Below are 18,581 nucleotides of genomic sequence, written 5' to 3'. Positions count from 1 at the left end.
AGCAGCCCATGCAGAGTGTGAACACCAGCATAGATCGGAAAACCCATTTCTATGTTGGAGATTTCCATGTAATCCAATTCACTCTTTTCCTAAATGAATGAAAAGGTGATTTTTAATAAGTATTCCTTCCCGACTGGCGGGGCGGGGTCACTGGCGGTGGTGTGGGTGGAGGGGATAGTCAGTGGAATAAAATTAGCCAGGTTTTGGAACTGGTTTTAATCCTAAATTTTTCTGGGTAACTATTCAGGTGACTTCTCCGCCGTTCTGCCGTACCCTCGCCATAGTACCTCCTCCTCTAGCAATTAAAATCAATGGTGATCGTTATTTTCCCACTTAGCCAGTTTTCTAGCTGTATCTTCGACTTAAAAAAGTAATGGTGTCCCTGACGAAAGTATTGTGTAACTCCAAAGTTGGGTCTTAGGCTTTCAAATATTTATTCCAGTTTTCCTGAGCTTGACTAACTTCACAGCATCCATTCAACATAGGCTATAATGCTACGACGAAACCTTCATTGACCTAAACAAATCCGTCAATGCAGTCTATCAAGCACCGGATAGCTTAGTAACAATCACAATCTGGCAGAACCACAAGCATCATTTTGGACACAGCTCAGATGAAAATCAATGACACTCGCTGATGGTCCGTCACTGGACCTAAGGATACGTAAACTTGGGCTGTTTTGCTCAGTACTAACGCTGGCTTTTGCACTCATTCACTTGGAGCTGTTCCTAGTAAAACCTACCCAAGAGCTCAGTACATCTGGAGTGTCAAAGCACTCCAGTAATCCGGAGTCCCGGACGCTGCTCACCCTCCAAACCCCTAACACAAATTCACCACCCCAGACCCTAACAGTGCTCAACCCTCCCCCTCCTCCTACATCCTCTTTTATGTTTATCATTTTATTCCATTGCACCACAGTGGTCGATTTAAGGAAGTCAAATTGACAACTTTTAACTGTGGAAGAGTTGTCAGTTTGACTTCCTTAAATCGTCCAATGTGATGCAATACTGTAATTTCATTGGATGATTAAATATCGGAGCTGGGTTTGCACAGGTCAACTAAATATCAAATGTCAAATTCAGCTGAGTACGTTACGACTGAATTGAAGGGAAGGAAATTTGACTGTGGGAATTTAAAAAAAACCTTTTTGTGTCTGTTTAACAACTAAACATTGCTAGAATTCGTGAATTTATTGTATAGGCTTGCAATTAATAGGTAATATTTAGTCACATTAAAACCAGTTTAGTTGGTATGTGGTCCCAGGCTATTTAACTCAGCGAATCAGTTTGCCCAGCTTGTCCCAGACCATTAGGAAAATGTAAAAATTAAATTTCGAAAGAATAAATGGTGCAATATCCACGCACCCAAACTAAGCAGTCCTGCTAAATGTTCAAACTATTGAAACATGACTTTCCTCTGATGCTGAGTCAGATTAAACAAGGCGTTCTGGATTGGAGCTGAAAGGTTCCCTCACCAAACAGGACAGCTGTCAATCATTGACTCCTCGGCGAGAAAGACCCAATCAGCATCGGGCTGGGATTTGATTGACATGAGCATCGGTCAATCGGAGTGAAGCAAAGGCCGTGAGCCAATCGGCGCCCGGTTGAGGCTGCGGTGGGGAGGCGGGGAAGGTGGACGACAGCCGATACCATTGGTGGATGTGGGGGGACAATGGGAGGCGGGCGCTTCACAATGAGCGGCGGGGCAGGCTAGAGGCGGAGCGGGCCCGCCCGTCTGTTTAAAATCCAGTGGAGCTGTGCGCAGAATGGGCCGGCCCATAGAGTGATTGACATCCGAACCGGCGAATAAGGAATGATCACCAGTTAGCTTGGACCAATCGGCTTGACTTGGGGGGCGGGGCCTGGGCGGGAGCCCCCGGGAGGAAGGGGAGGCGGGCGAGAAATGGGTCCGTGCTGAAAGGGGGAAAATACCGTGCGCAGAGAAAAAAAATCCTGCCGGGTGCAAAAGTTTTTTAAATAACCGTCCTCACAGTTACAGACTGGCTGAAACAATGAGAGGGCAGTTTCCCTGTTTTCTGGAACTTTCAGCTTAGCTCATCCTCTCCCGGGGGCCCCCTCTTATTTAGTTTTAAATCCCGGCCGTTATTTCAGACGTTAAACAGCCCTTTGTTCCTTGGAACGGCGCCGCTGTGTGTCTCCCTCTCCTCCCGGCTGCTCGCCCCGCTGTCACACTGAGGGAAGGAAGATGGACTGCGAACCGAACCGGGCGCGCCTGATGTGCATGCTGTGGCTGACATTCGGCTTCTTTGTGGTGGAGGTGGTGGTGAGCCGGCTGACCAGCTCGCTGGCCATGCTCTCCGACTCCTTCCACATGCTGTCGGATGTCATCGCGCTGGTGGTGGCCCTCATCGCCGTGCGCTTCGCCGCCAAGACCCAGTCGACGTCCAAAAACACGTTCGGCTGGATCCGCGCCGAGGTGATGGGCGCGCTGGTCAACGCCGTCTTCCTCACGGCGCTCTGCTTCACCATCGTGCTGGAGGCCATCGAGCGCTTCAGCGAGCCGCGGGAGATCCAGAACGCGGTGGTGGTGATCGGGGTGGGGGCGGCCGGCTTGCTCGTCAACCTGCTGGGTCTCTGCATGTTCCACGGCAGCGGAGGCGGCGGCGGCGGCTCGGCGCACGGCCACTCGCACTCCCACTCGCACGTCTCCGGCTCCAACAGCAGCGGGCAGTGGCTCCGCAAGAAGAAGAGGGCCGAGGCCAACAAGCTGTCCGGTAACGGGAGCAGCGTCCGCGACCAGGAGGAGATCAACATCCTCGTCAGCGGCAGCGCCATCAACGGCGTCAACCCCGACAAGCAGGACGTTTTCGGTACGTGTCGAAGCGGTAAGCAACGACTCCTTAACGGTAGATAATACTTCTTTCAAAATTGTAGTCAACTCCCACTCTCTCCCGGGTGTGTGTGTGCTTACAAACCGGGTGCAATCTCCCAGTTTGTGAATGAACAGTAGGCAAGGACAAAACTTGTTATTCCCTCGGCCACATCACTGGCAATGTGGAAGCTTCACTCTTAGTTGTATTTGCTGGTAGCAAAGTGTCAAGGCAGATGTGTTTATTACACTCAGTGTAACCAACCCAGTGCGACATTACGTCCGCATGAAAAATCCCAGTGACAAAAACACTTTAGTCCGAATGAGGGTTTCAATGTCCACTTTATTTCTGTGGCATTACCGGACGTTTCCTTGTAATTTGCTTCAGGCAAGTGCTTAAAATAAGGCGTCTTGTTCTCCAAAATCGAATATCTAGCAAACATTTGGACCATTTTAAAACTCTAATGTCGAGAATTGGGCCTACGTTAAATTTTAATGACGCTTTGTAAATGTACCTAATTTACAGATTAATGTCCAGTATTATGGCCGTTTGTATTTCAGGAAGCACCGCAGTATTCGATGCCCGATGGTGTTGGTGAGGTGTGCTGCACAGGTCGCTTGTATTTTTTTGAATGGGATGCCGAAACCCTAGCCCATTTACTTCAATGCTTCCAATGCCAATTTGACGGTTATGTTACAGGACTTTCAATTTGTTTTGTTTTGCATTGCCCCAGTACAAGACCTACGGTATAACCGAGGTATTGATGATTAAAAAAAATCAAAACATCAATAGTTGACACTTGGTTTCTTGGGTATAGTACAAGATATCAATCCTTGCTGATCTGATTTAACTTGTTCAAATTAAGTCCAACAAATTGGCTTTGATTTCCAAAGAAAATCAATTTTTGCAGATTGAATACTAAAATGTACATTTGAATGTATAGTTTTACCTGTAAGCTACGTGCATTTGAGAATTATTTTTGAGGATAGTGGGGAAAAGGTAGTTGTTACAAGATACTTTACAGCGCGCAGCAAGGTCATTTGACTGATTAGAGCTATGTTCTGCCAAAGTCTTTTTCCATCTTATTTCGTCTCATAATGTCAACAGATTCTTCTATTTCCATTTCTCTTTGTGCACTCTAGTACCCCCTTAAATGCATGTTATGTCTCAACATTCCTTGTGATTGTGAATTCCACATTGTTGGGGTGAATAGGGTCTTCTGAATTTCTTTATTAGATGTATTAGTGACATTTATTTGTGGATTCTAGTTTGACTCACCTAACATGAAAACATCTTATCTACATCTTCACTTTTGAACATCAATAGGGTATTAGCATTGCTGCCTCACAGCAGCAGGGACTTGAGTTTGATTCTGGCCTTGGGTGACTTCCCATGTCTGTGTAGGTTTCTTCCCATGTTCTAAAAATGTGCAGGTTAGGTGGATTGGCCATGCTAAATTGTCCCTTAGTGTCCAAAAATGTGTAGATTAGGTGGATTAGCCATGGTAAATGGGATGGAGGGGAAGGCTAGATGGGATGTATTTCGGAAAGATGGTGTCGACTTGATGGGCTGGATGGCTTCCTTCTGCACTGTAGAGATTCCTATGATTGAGATTTATTGGTGTGGACTAGCTTTGTATGTGAAATCCATGATTGCCCATGGCTGATACCTGGCTCCCTTACAGTGCCATGATGAAAATATCAGAAGCAAAAGGCACAATGGTGCCTGTTCTCTGTGCACAAAAGTGATGTTTTCTGTGAAATATTGGCTCTACTTTTTAAGTTGACTATTTTTGAAAATATTCCATAATCAGAGGGATATAAGCAGTGTGATGGAACCTTTTAGTTAGATGTCATCAATTTGTCTGAACTTGTATGGGTTGGCTCAGTTATTAGCACTCATTGAATCATAAAATTATGGTTCCAAGCTCTGCACCACTGAAGATACCATCCTTCTATCTGGGTCCATGTAAAACATTCCATAGCACTATTCATAAAAAAAGTGGCCTTAGTCAGAATTCATCTCTTCACTATCGTCATCAAAACAAACCTATTAACAACAGATCATTTTTTTCAGTTGCCTTCTGAGACTTATGCGCAGTTGACTGCAAATGGTTCTACATAACAATGATTACTCTTAAATGATCCATTGTTTTGTTGTGAGCTTTGGGATGTCACAAGGATGTTGTGGATTTGAATAGTATTTATTTTGAATAAGGTTTCTTCAAGTCATTTTTTTTGGATCATATCCACAATCAGCAGAGTACATGGTTTTGAATAGTAAGACCTCTAGAATGTGGTGATTGTCAAGGTCTATAATATGGCTTTTCATTGCTCTTCAAGTTGTAACATAATTGACATATATCTCTCAAAATGTTAGCCTGCTTTCCTATTCTTGCAGCTTCCCCTCCATGTCTGATCATTTCACCATTTATTACATGTTGAATGACATGGCACAAAAGGTTATTTGGCCCATTGTGCCTATGCTAGCCCTTTTGAAAGAACTATCAGGTCGTTCTTTTCCTGCAGCCCCTTTAAAAATTGTAACATTTGGTTTGTATTGCCCGTCTGCATTTTTTCCTACCAGAGTACATCACACTTCTGTTTTAAATTACATCTGCTGTCAATCTGTCAATGTCCTCTTGAAGTCAGGTAGTCCAGTATTTACTGCATTTCCATTTTTTGTGTAATGGTTTAATAGCAAGCCCTGAGGAATACCACTGTATATATCCCTGTAACCTGAAAACAACCATTCACCATTATTGTTTTCTATGTCCTTAGCTAATTTTTATTCATGCTGCTAATCTCCCCATAATCCCAGGGGCTATAATTTTGTGTACAAATAGTTTAACGTACTTTGTCGAGACCTTTTGAAAGTCTTTGTAGTGTCTTAATCTACGCTGTTCCTTCATCAAAAGACTCAGTCAAGTTCTTAGTTTCATTCTTTTCCCTGCCCTAACATTTTATCAGATCTTTCCATCTGTTTTATTTTCAGCCTCCGCATCAGACAACTCCTCGTCTTCAGTAATGTCATTTTCTCCTGAACCCTTTCTCCCATACTTCTGATGTCCTTGTCCAGATTTCATCCTTGGACCTGATGTTTCATGCAGTTGCCACGGCCATGTGTTTAGCTACCCATCGATCTCATTATCTTGTGTTTTTTGAGATGTTTGAGGTTTCTATCTGTGCCAAGATGATGTGCAATCACCTTCTAATCTCAATTCTTGTGTATTGTCTGGCAATATCTTCTTGCATAAAATATTGTTACATTGTATCATGGAAGGTGCTGCAACTTCTAGAAGTCTTAGTTTCACTTATTACAACAATTGCCTATGCCAGGAAATGCAATGTTTGATTTGAGAGAGTGTTGTTTGATTTCACTGTAGAGATTGTAAATGTGATTGAGAGTGAAGTGTTTTTTAAGCTAATGAATTATAGGATATGTCAATGGCAGTTTAAGTAAAACTAATGGCACATTTTCTCAATTGGGTTTATTTCACTAACATTAGCTGCTAAATATTATTGCCTATATCTTACTATCCAACCACTAATTTTTCATTTCTGCTAGTCTGCAGATTGCAGCACATTGGCAAACAGTGATTTTATAAATTGAATTAAATATTGGGAAGAGAATTTGTGATATATTAAATTTTATTCTAGATGTCTAAAAGGTAAACATAACTGTACCAAGCTGTAATCTTACTGATTTGTTCATTTTTCATTACATTATATTACTATTTAAATAAGGAAGACACACAGTATCTCATTTAGTACATTCCACAGTGTGTGTTCTGTGTGGTTTCTCAATGACTAATCTTGTTTACAAAATGTTCATTTGAATGTAGGCCTGGAACTGAATTGAATAACTTATTTTCATAAAAACAAACCTTTCCTTCATATTTCTATTAGTCCTCTTCCTACTTGGGTGGTGAGATTGCTGAGATGTTTATTTTGCTGTACATATGCAAGTTGTTTAATATTTAAGTACAGAATGATGCATGATGTCTCAGCATCAAATGTATATTGAATTACAGTAAAATTTAAGGAAGTGGAGTTTCTTGAACCATAGAAATGTACAGCATAATAGGAGGCTAGAACAATCCAAAATCTGCATTCTCCCCATTGTCCTCTGTCCAAATATCCAACTTTCTCTTAAAACATGCATAGATCAGTGCAAAACACTGCATTCTCCAATTACTAGCAATGCCTCAACTTCCCTCCTCTCTTAGGAAAATTTTAAATTTGACCTCCTTGTTTCTTCTTAAATTTTGTTTTCCTTGTAAGTGACAAACATAATGACTGAACTCTCAAAAATGTTCTGCAGAAAAGGTCTTGAAATTTGAAGAGGAGGAAATATGGTGAACTCATTCTGCATTGTACCAATTCTGTGAATCCTGATTGAGAAGTAGGTACAATGTATGAAAGGGTTTTTGTTTCTTACTCTGGTTGTGTGATGAGTCATAGCTTAAAGATAAAAGAAACTTCCAACTTCCTTGTAGGAATTGAAGTTGGTACATGATCTTTTGCAATATCATTTGAAATAACAAAACTGTAGCCAAATAACCTGTTTGTCTACAGCTTTCTTAGCTTTATCATGTATTTTTGCAAATGTTAGAGAAGCCAACATGTTTGACACAATTCTTTAGTCCTTAACAGTATGTTAGACAAATCAAAATGATTAGCTGTAGTTCATTTAATCAAATGAAAGATTGCAGCTTTCATCTTTACAGTTGTAGTATTTTAACTGCTTTTAGCACAAATGGCTCACTGCTTTTGGGAAATTGATTGCAAATAAAAAGATATTCTAACACACTCATGATACAACATACAGTTTTACTCATTAAATTGATACTGAAACATACAAAAGCAGTAAAAGTAAAAAGTTTGTTTATTGTCACAAGTAAGGCTTACACTACAATGAAGTTATTGTGAAATTCCCCTAGTTGCCACACTGGTGCCTGTTCTGGTCAATGCACCTAACCAGCACATCTTTCAGATTGTGGGAGGAAACTGGAGCACTTAGAGTAAATCCACACAGACGTGGGGAGAATATGCAAACGCCACACACAGATCCAACTTAGGAATCGAACCTGGGTTGTTAGCGCAGTGAGGCAGCAGTGCTGGCCACTGCGTCGCTCCCAAGTAGTCACCAAACTTGGATGCTTATAAGAACCTATTTTCTGCCATGTGAGAATGTTGAAAGTGATTTTTTTTTTCATACTGTTCTGGCCTTGGTGGCATTGTTGTGACAAATGAACGACTGCAATTTTTTTGGAATCCATGTTTATTGCTTTGTTTTGATGACGTGACCTGAATGACTTAGCCGTTATCCTTTTTCACTAAATCGTAATAAGAAGCAGATGACAACAGTTGCATTTTGTGTTGGTCAGGTTAGTTTTATAGCTAAGTGACTTAATGAGATTGCAGTAATATTGTTTATGCCATCCTTTTTTTCACCCCCAAGCCGCAACATGTGTTCTGCTATTTTTTTAAAACTTGTGACTTGAGGCTATTTGCATCCAATTTTTAACAGAACTTCATTATTTTAAGTATAATTTTTGATTTGACAGATTGTCAGATTAAAATTTAAGAGTGAACAAATGATGCTGTGAAGCTCACAGAATATAATTAGAACAAGTTGTATAAGTGCACAAAGAACATTCTGGATGCAGTATAAAAACAAAAGGAACCTCTCAACAGCAATACTACATGCGTTACACGCATTCACTAGTTCGATCAAGTTGAATGAATTTAAACAGTAATAATCTTAAAAATCTCAATTGGAAAAAGTTGCGTTGTACGTGAATCAGAAGGTGTTAAGCAATGACAAAACTAACATGATTTGCAAATACTTTTCTGATGTGTTTTTGACCTAATACCTATGCTACCTTTCCTACTTTTCTAATGCATAAAAAAAGTACATAGTGAGTTGAATATGAGGGCTAATTAATTGAATAACATTTGAGTCGCCCCAGATGTGATGGGCTGAATGGTCTACTTTTGTTGAATCATTCTATAAGAGGCTTCCAACATATGATGATGCATCACCAGTGAGTTTACACTGATATTGGATTTGATTTGCAGATGCCATCAGTTGGAATTGTTTCCCTTTCCCCAACCCCACCATCTTGATGGCATGTTTTGTGACTAGTATATTTGGTTTTAAAAACTTAATTGTTGGCTTCTCTTTAAATGTTGAGTAATAGTTGCCACTTTTGGTTGTGATTTGCTAGATAAAATATAATTGTTAATTTGTAGTGTGTGAATATTTTAATACTTATTGTAGATTTTACACCCAATGTGTAAAGGAAAACCTAGAATATTCAACATTTGTAGTACAGAGAAAAGACATTTATCTTTTTGCTAGAGTGATCTAAAACTAATGCAGCTGTCCTATGTTCTCCTCAAATATGCATGACAACAAAGCTGTCACATTGCTGTTTTTAAAAAATGGCTCACTAGATAGAGTACTTTAGGGGAGAAAACCTGCTCTTCTTCCCTGATTGGGCCTATATGACTCCAGTTTTACACCAATGTGATTGACTAGTTGTATGTAATCGGAAAAAGGAACAAATTCTGGCCTTGTCAAGACATCCACATCCTGCAAATTAAAAACAGCTATTAAGAGTGTAAATGGACTGTCTTGTCTAATTTGAACAAATAGATTTGCCAACTATATCTGCATTTTCACACACTGCTTTTCTTTATCTGTGTTAATAACATGGATGTGCGTGGCACATTTTCAAAATTTATAAATGATACAAGAACATGAAGTATTGTGAACTGTGATAGTAATAAATGTTAGGAGGACAGGCTGCTTGAATGACACATAACATGCGGTTTAACACTGAAGTAATACATTTTGGCAGAAGAATGATGAGAGGCAGTATAAATTCAAGAATACAATTCTAAATAGATGCAAAAATAAAGAAAGCTAGGGACATATGTAGACAAATTGTTGAAAGGTGGCAGGGCAGGTTGAGAGTGGCTAAAAGGCATGTAAGATCCTGAGTTTTATACACAGAAAAGATACAATAGCAAGGAATTTTTGACAAACATTTTAAAATACTGCTTTGGCCTCAACTAGTGCATTGTATCCAATTTGGGGCGCTGCACTTTAGGAAGGATGTGAACACTTTTGTTTAGAGAGTGCAGCAAATACTTGAGAATGACACTGGGGATGAGGAACTTCAGCTATGCAAATAGACAGGAGAATCTGGGGTGTGAGGAGATTTAATAGAAGTGTTCAAATTTATGAGGGGCCTAGAGAGAAACTTCTTATTGGTAGAAACCAATAGAAGAACCCAAGGAGACCAGTTAAGTGATGAGCAAATCTTTTTTGCACAGTGTTGCCGGAAGCTGTTTTTCTGATGAATGGTTATGATCTAGAATGCAGTGTCTGAAAGGATGGTGGAGGCAGATTGAATTGTTGCTTTCAAAAGAAGATTGGAGAAGCATCTAAAAGAAAAACAATTGCAGCATTCAAGGGTATTGCTCTTGCAGTAAGCTGGCACTGTCTTGGGTGAACTGAATAAATACAAAATTCCATTCAATGATTCATAGGATGTAAATATTTTACATATTTATTGAATGCTTTTTCTAATATATGTAGTATCTGACCACCTCTAAATTGACATTTAATGGCATCACCATCACTGAATTTCAGCATCTTCAATCTCCTGGGCATTGCTATTGGCTAGAAACTACTCTGGACAAACCAGATAACTGCAGTGGCTACCAGAAGCACATGAGACTGAGTATTCTGCATTGAGTAGCTCACCCCTATTTGGCATTGAATGGCTGACCCTTATTCAGCATTGAATAGTATCCCTACTGTGTAGAAGAACGCCATTTGGCCCACATGGCTCACCCTGACTCTTCAAAGCATCTGTGCAAGCCAGAATGTGATGGAATACTCCACATGTGCCTGAATGAGTGCAGCTAAACCAGTACTCAAGAAATTCAATGGCATCCAAGGAAAAGCCAACTATCACCTATCCTGTAAAGATACACCATTCTGACGTTGATCTATATTGTTATTCTTTCATCAGTTGGAATTATGCCAAATTCATCAGAAATTGGAAAGAATCTGCTGGTCTTGTAAATCTATGCTGTACTCATTCCCAGAATGTTACCAGGGTTTTTAAGGTTAAAGTTTACATAATCTGTGCTCATATCCTTTGAAATAAAGAAGGTTAATGGGTGAAATTTATTTTTGAATTTTGGAAAGAATTGCTAAAATAGATGGAGAGAAATACTTTCCACTGGTGGGGGAATCTAGGTCAAGAAAACCTAATGGTAAAATCAGAGCTGAGCATTTGGGAGAGAAGTTGTAAAATGATTCTTTGTTTGGGGTGGGGGAGGTGATATGGAACTCTGTCCCACAGTAAATGCTAGCAGAATCAATACTTTTAAATCTGAGTCAAGTTTTTTATTGATCTTAATGTGCAAAAGGATATGAAGTTAAAGTGCAGTTTAGTTATGTATGACCTTACTGAATGATGGAATGGGTTCAAAAGACAGGTTGTCCTATGTTCCTACGTTATCTCCTACTGAACTGCTGTGGGAGTACCCCGCTACATAAACGGAAATGAGCAGGTGGCTTTAAATACCATGCTGTAAAACCCATGGGAAAAATGGTAGGGAGGGAAAATAGCCTTTGTCACTGAGGTCACTTCAAGAGTAAAGGAATGTAATGAGAGAGAAACAGGTAGTGGAGCCATTATGAGCAGAATTAAGAAATGGGGAATGACTTAAGGCTGTGGTGCATATTGAGAGGGGGGTTAACTTTTATACAGTCTGGGCTAAGCAGACTAGCATATGTCTGAAATATAATGAATCTTTTCTGTGTTCAGGATAGCTTTCTGCAATAATGGAAAGCATGTTGTATGGGGGAAGGGGGAAATGAATGGCTGCCATGCCCACACCCTAGCAGGGACTCCCCCTCCCCCCTGCCGTGAGGCATCCAGTCTCATGTCTCCCACCACCCACCCCACAAATGGGTCATGTATGGGCATGCAAAATCTTTTGAGCAAGAAGAAGGCATGTGTATTGGATTAGTAAAAGCCAAATTTGTTTAACAGTCTAACCAGTATGAACATTAATTGCAAATTTATTGGTCATTATGTGGCTGAGATCAATGTAGTGTTTGGAAAGGAGAAATGCAAAAGAGCTACAGAGGGTCTGGATTTAAGTAAAGCTGACTTTACTTGGATACAATGTGGAGATGCTGGTGTTGGATTGGGGTAAACACAGTAAGAAGTCTCAACACCAGGTTAAAGTCCAACAGAACGCCCCCCACCTGACAAAGGAACAGCCAGTTCTGAAAGCTAGTGGCATTTGCTACAATTAAACCTGTTGGCCTTTAACCTGGTGTTGAGATTTCTTACCGTGTTCACTTGGATACAACAGTGACTGCAGTAAACAGAATAAATCTGTTGACTGGTAAAGTGACGACAGAAGTTTAGTGGGAGGCGTTTTAAAAAAGAATTTAACATGATACAGAACCAGATTATACTCATAAAAGGCAAGAGCTCTATTTGAAAGGCATGGGCAATTAGAAATTGAAAGAAAAAGCATTCAAAGGAAGTAGATCCTAGCAAATGGGAAAGATGCAAAGAGTGGCAAAACAGATAGCAAGAATTACAAAAGGAAATATGAAAAGAAACTTACTGGGAGCAATATTTTCAAAATAACATTTTTACTACTTCATGAGGATAAGAAGGGTGGTTTGGATCAATATGGGCCCCTTGAACACTGAAAAGAGTGAAATTGTCACTGACATTTTAAAAATGGCTGGCATGCTGAATGTTTTTAAAGCTATCAAGAGGAATAGATATTTGTAGGTAAGGAAATATCTTCCACTGACTGAGTTGTCTGGGATGAGGGGTAGACACAGTAAGAAGTCTGACAACACCAGGTTTTAGTCCAACCGATTTATTTGATAGTAAACTCACTAGCTTTCGAGGGGATTCCCTCTTCAGGTGATTCACCTGAAGAAGAGGGAATCCCCTCGAAAGCTAGTGAGTTTACTTTCAAATAAATCGGTTGGACTAAAACCTGGTGTTGTCAGACTTTTTACTGTGTTTACCCCAGTCCAACGCCGGCATATCGACATCATGAGGGGTAGAGCCAAACCTTTTTAGGAGTGAAATGATAAAACATGCAAAGGGTGTGGGGGGGTGGAGAACTTATTGATGGTTGTTAACTAAAGGTATTAAGGGATGTGGGAGCAGGATGAGTGTGAATTTGGGTCACAAATCAGCTAATGGTAGTATTTACTAGAGAGGTGGTGCTCGACAGACTGGAGGGGCTGATTGTGGACAAGTCCCCTGGACCGGATGGAATGCGTCCGAGGGTTCTGAAAGAAATGGCGGAGGTTATAGTGGATGCCTTGGTGGTTATTTTCCAGACGTCGCTGGATTCCGGGGAAGTGCCGGAAGATTGGAAAACGGCTAATGTTACGCCGTTGTTTAAGAAGGGTGCCAGGCAAAAGGCGGGGAATTATAGGCCGGTTAGTTTAACGTCTGTGGTAGGTAAAATGTTAGAATCCGTCATTAAGGAGGAAATTGCGAGGCATCTTGAAGGGAATTGCTTGATAGGGCAGACGCAACACGGTTTCATTAAAGGGAAGTCGTGTCTAACAAATTTACTGGAGTTCTATGAGGATGTGTCTAGGGCAGTGGATAGAGGAGAGCCGGTGGATGTGGTCTTTCTGGATTTTCAGAAAGCGTTTGACAAGGTACCTCACGAGGTTATTGCAGAAGGTCAGGGGACATGGAGTTGGGGGTAGGGTGTTAGCGTGGATAGAGGATTGGTTGTCAAATAGGAGACAGAGTGGGAGTCAATGGGTGCTATTTGGATTGGCGGTTGGTGACTAGTGGGGTGCCCCAGGGGTTGGTGCTGGGGCCTCAGCTATTTACCATTTATATAGATGACCTGGAGGAGGGAACCGAGTGTAGGGTGTCGAAATTTGCTGATGACACCAAGATTGGGGGAAAGGCAAATTGTGCGGAGGGTGTGGAGAGTCTGCAGAAGGATCTAGATAGGCTGGGCGAATGGGCCAGGAAATGGCAAATGGAATTTAATGTTGGCAAGTGTGAGGTGGTCCACTTTGGTAGGAAGAATGGTAGGAAGGACTATTACTTACGTGGCGTAAAACTGCAGCAGGCGACGGTGCAGAGGGACCTCGGGGTCCTTGTGCATGAGTCGCAAAAACCCAGCTTGCAGGTGCAGCAGGTGGTCAGGAAGGCGAATGGGATGCTGGCCTTCATAGCGAGGGGGATTGAATATAAAAGTAGGGAGGTCTTGCTGCAGCTGTATAGGGCATTGGTGAGGCCGCAGCTGGAGTACTGTGTGCAGTTTTGGGCGCCACACCTGCGCAAGGATATTTTGGCCTTGGAGGGAGTGCAGAGGAGGTTTACTAGGCTGATACTGGAGTTGAGGGGGTTGAGCTATGAGGAGAGGCTGAATAAACTAGGCTTGTACTCGTTAGAGTTTAGAAGAATGAGGGGAGATCTCATTGAGACATATAAGATGATGAATGGGATGGATAGGATAGAGGTGGAGAGACTCTTCCCGCTCAAAAAAGACAGTAGGACTAGGGGGCACAGCCTCAAGATAAAGGGGAGGCGGTTTAGAACGGAGTTGAGGAGGAACTTCTTTACTCAAAGGGTGGTGAATTTCTGGAATTCTCTGCCCGTTGAAGTGGTGGAGGCTGCCTCGCTAAATATTTTTAAGAAGCGGGTTGATGGGTTCTTGATAAGAGAGGGGATTAAGGGTTATGGGGAGAGGGCGGGAAAGTGGAACTGAGCCACGACAGATCAGCCATGATCTTATTGAATGGCGGGGCAGGCTCGAAGGGCTAGATGGCCTACTCCTGTTCCTATTTCTTATGTTCTTATGTTCTTATGAATGGTGGAACAGGCTCAAGAGGTGAAATGGGCTACAGGCACATGGATGGTTCGTGAGTTTGTATTGTAAGATTTATCCTATGAAGGACATTCCTGAGACCAGTCACACACTGAATAATCATTGCCCGACTCTTACTGACTGTGGAATTTATAACAGGACCCCTGTTGTCCTAGGAGTAGTATTTTATATGGGAATTCGAACAGTAAATTTAAAACATGATGTTATGAAAGGTGGAGAGAAGGAGAAAGAAATGTTCTATATCTGCACTCTGTGTTTTTGTGTTTAATAATGTTTTTATTTCAATATAGATCTACTGAGGGACAATAGTATGGAGGGCCTGCAACTGAATGGAATTTCTGTTCTTGATGACCATCATGATGAATTTGGAGACTTTGACGACTCTGCATCGCAACTGAATATGCGTGGTGTCTTTCTCCATGTGTTAGGAGATGCCCTGGGTTCTGTCATAGTGGTGGTAAATGCACTGATATTTTACTTCGTTTGGAACCCATGTCCTGAAAGTGGCCCATGTATTAATATGTGTCTACATGATCATTGTATTGATCGAGAACATCTAAATGGCACACAGTCAAACATATCTCAAAATAGTGAAAATATTCCAGAAGCTGGACCCTGCTGGGTGTTGTTCTTAGATCCTACATTATGCTGTATTATGGTATGTATCTTGCTCTACACTACTTATCCTCTTCTGAAGGAATCTGCGCTCATTCTATTACAAACAGTCCCTAAACAAATAGATATGCAGTTAATAAATGAGAAACTGCGCAACTTGGAAGGTGTCCTTGCTGTACATGAGCTTCATGTTTGGCAGTTAGCTGGTAGTAGGATTATTGCAACAGCCCACATTAAATGCCGTGACCCAACTGCTTACATGGATGTAGCAAAACGCATTAAAGACTTTTTCCACAATGAAGGAATCCATGCCACGACCATCCAACCAGAATTTGCTTCAGTAAATTCTGAATCACGTATATCCCTTTGTGAATTGCCGTGCAAGACTCAATGTGCCTTAAAACAATGCTGCGGCAATGGAGAGAAGTCCTCTAGTGATTTAAAGTTGGAAACGCCATCTACTCATTCTCTTGAGGTCATTAGGGAATCTCCTGAACACCCCAATATAAGGACTGAAAGAAGTGAAGCTGGCAGCAATGCAGTAAAAAACAAAGACACACAATATGAATCAGCTGTGTAAATTTAACCAACCTGACTTTAAAGTGATGTGGTACTTTGACTTCAAATTTTGGGGTTGTCAACTGGAATCGAATGGCATGGAGTTAACCGTGGCAGATGACGCAGATGTTATTGAACTTGTTCCACTGCTCCTTGATTTATAAATGGCACATTCCAAAGCAAACTCGGACAGCTGATCGGAAACTACTTGAATCTGTTATCACAGCTTCGTGACAAGCAATGTGGATGGTGCATCACTGACTGTGTCAGCAGAAAAATGTATTTAATTGTTATTAAAGGCTATAGCATTTTGGGAAACTACTTAGGTTTTTCTATAAACAGTTTTATATAGATTGATGTGACAGTTGTACATCAACTTGCAAAATGCTTTGTCCCCACCAATGTGAGTTGCTGCTATATAAAATTGGGGGAAGTGAGGGAGGATTGTGGTGTGGAAAGCAGCCCATTAAATCCAGAGTGTTAAATTTAATAATTGGTATTACGCATGGGTAATTTTGCTTTGTGTGGTTAAAATGTGACCTTTTATCCTTTCTAGCTTGAAGATTGCATTAATTGTATTTCTCTAAATTATTAGATAGCAAAAATGTTTTTGATACAGAGTGATCTGTAATAACCCTTGCATCAATCCTGTTAGTTATAAACTGGTAATTGTAAGTAATGCTTTAACACTCTGACATGCATTTGTACCCCAGCCAATAACTTTGTTTCTGCCTTGTTGAGGAATAGCTTTCCTCTGGACCAGTTTGTTTAAAAAAAATATACTGAAATATGCAAGAACAAGTGGTGTGGGTTTATTTCAGGAAAAAATGTCAATTGAATTTGTAGAATGCAGATTTCTTGAAGTTGAGTGCATATGAAACAAATGAATGACTGCAGCAATGTACTGCTTAGTGATTTGTTTTTAATTTCATTTTTGGAATTTGTGACCAGAAATTCTGATTGTCCAATTTGGGATGATACTGTTTTGTTCCAAACATATTTTTTCAGAGGCAGAGTTCAGGCATAAATACTTCAGCTACTCGGGTAGATTTTTGTAACTTCTACTTTTGAATGCTACTGCTAAGGGATGCAAAACCTGAAGGGATTTTTGTCTTTAATTTTTCTCTCTCTCAATAAAAGCATTTTACAAATAAGTGAGTTAGTATGCAGTATTTGCCACACAGTGATCAAGTACAAAAGACTGTCAAAACCTCAAGGGTGGGGAAAAATACCTTTTTTTTTCCTAACCCCTCGCTTTGAAGTTTTAAGCCAGTAGTTTTGTCGGCAAACAAAAATCCATACAAGTTTGAAATGAGCTTAAACAAAGGTGAGAAGCAGCTGTAGAAATATAAATTGATTAACTTTTGTCAAACATAAATTCTCTAATGGTTACCATGACTTTCGAGGAAACTGTTGACACACTTAACATTTTTATATGATGCACATCTTCATTGAAATTTTGATAAAAGCATGCAATTTCCTCAAAATTGGATCAGGTTTTAGTTTCCGTAACTTCATTGTGGTTTTCAAACCACACCTTTCTGTTCCTTTTGTAGAAATCTATTACATTTTAATATGACATCACCTGTGAAAAATTATGTAATGTTTTACATTGGGAAGTTTGTGAATTGTTGTCCAAGTAAATTTGCAGCCATAGATCTTCTGGACTAAACCGTGAAGTATAATACCTCCTTCCAGGTCTTTGAAACTATTTCTACCTTTAAAATGTTTAAATTTAAACAGTGTTTTGATTCTAGATTGTGTTTTCATTCTGATTTTAATAAAACTTGCATACACCCATTGGACTTTATGCTAATTCTATTAAAACAGTGAAAAATACTTGACTGTGCAAGTAGATTTTCATCCCAAATGTCCCCAGTGGGGAGACCATTTTAAACTAGCTTTGAGGTGTAGTAGTGTTCGTTTACAGGTCTGCTATTGATTGTGATAATAGTGGAAATGATTTTTAGGTGATGAATGAAGTGCATTGATTGAATATTGACACACACATGGGCTTGAAAATAATTTCCCCAATACTCTAAAGGAGCTCAGTTAATTTTAATCATGGGACGGGTGGTAACGAAAATGCAAGATCAGGCTTGTTTTCAAGTTTTAAAAAGATTGGTTGCAGAGTGGAAGTATATTTGGCTCCTGAAGTTCTCATAGAATCTTTGTTAATGCTTTAAATGAAGGTAGCAGTTAATTTTTGGGGTGGGGGGGGGGAGACAAAAATATAAATTAATATATGGTCCAAATTTAATGAGAAAAAGCCAGCAAATTCCATGAAGGAAATGACACAATTTCAGAAAACACATTGCCTAATGAGCTTACAAGAAAATAAGCAAAGAAACAGTTCTTTATCTTTGCATTCATTAAATGCATGAATACTTTTGTCCCTCAAATTGTTTTGCTTTGTTCATAAATATTCTTGTATGTAAATTCTGCTTATCCATTTCAAACATGCATAGATCTAGCTCATGAACACTCGTGACTTCTGCAGCTGATTCTCTGAATGCTTCAGATTGAGCCAGCACACATCTTTACTGTTGGACGTTGTGCATTCTAATTGGCATTACAAATACATAATTTTGTGAAAATCTTTGTTTTAATCTATGCATGTCTACAGCATGGAGTGGATTCTACTCTGG

General features: G+C 40.3%; 1 protein-coding gene across 2 annotated transcripts; it reads left to right on the top strand.

Annotated features, from left to right (window-relative positions):
- Positions 1 to 364: 364 nt before the first annotated feature.
- Positions 365 to 18,149, top strand: slc30a1a (solute carrier family 30 member 1a). Of its 2 annotated transcripts, none has more exons than XM_080200485.1 (2): positions 365 to 2,830; positions 15,051 to 18,149. In XM_080200485.1, the coding sequence occupies exons 1-2, from the start codon at positions 2,206 to 2,208 to the stop codon at positions 15,953 to 15,955; spliced, it is 1,530 nt and encodes a 509-aa protein (XP_080056611.1). In that variant the 5' UTR covers positions 365 to 2,205; the 3' UTR covers positions 15,956 to 18,149. The 2 variants fall into 2 exon arrangements, with proteins under 2 accessions (XP_080056611.1, XP_080056610.1); XM_080200484.1 differs by having other exon boundaries at positions 365 to 2,845.
- The last annotated feature ends 432 nt before the right edge of the window (positions 18,150 to 18,581 follow it).

The sequence above is a fragment of the Carcharhinus amblyrhynchos genome, chromosome 12 (genome assembly GCF_965287045.1).
Source record: "Carcharhinus amblyrhynchos chromosome 12, sCarAmb.v2.hapA, whole genome shotgun sequence".
Taxonomy (NCBI): domain Eukaryota; kingdom Metazoa; phylum Chordata; class Chondrichthyes; order Carcharhiniformes; family Carcharhinidae; genus Carcharhinus; species Carcharhinus amblyrhynchos.
The sequence above is the reverse complement of the archived record's forward strand: the minus strand, read 5'-3'. Positions and strand labels throughout refer to the sequence as shown.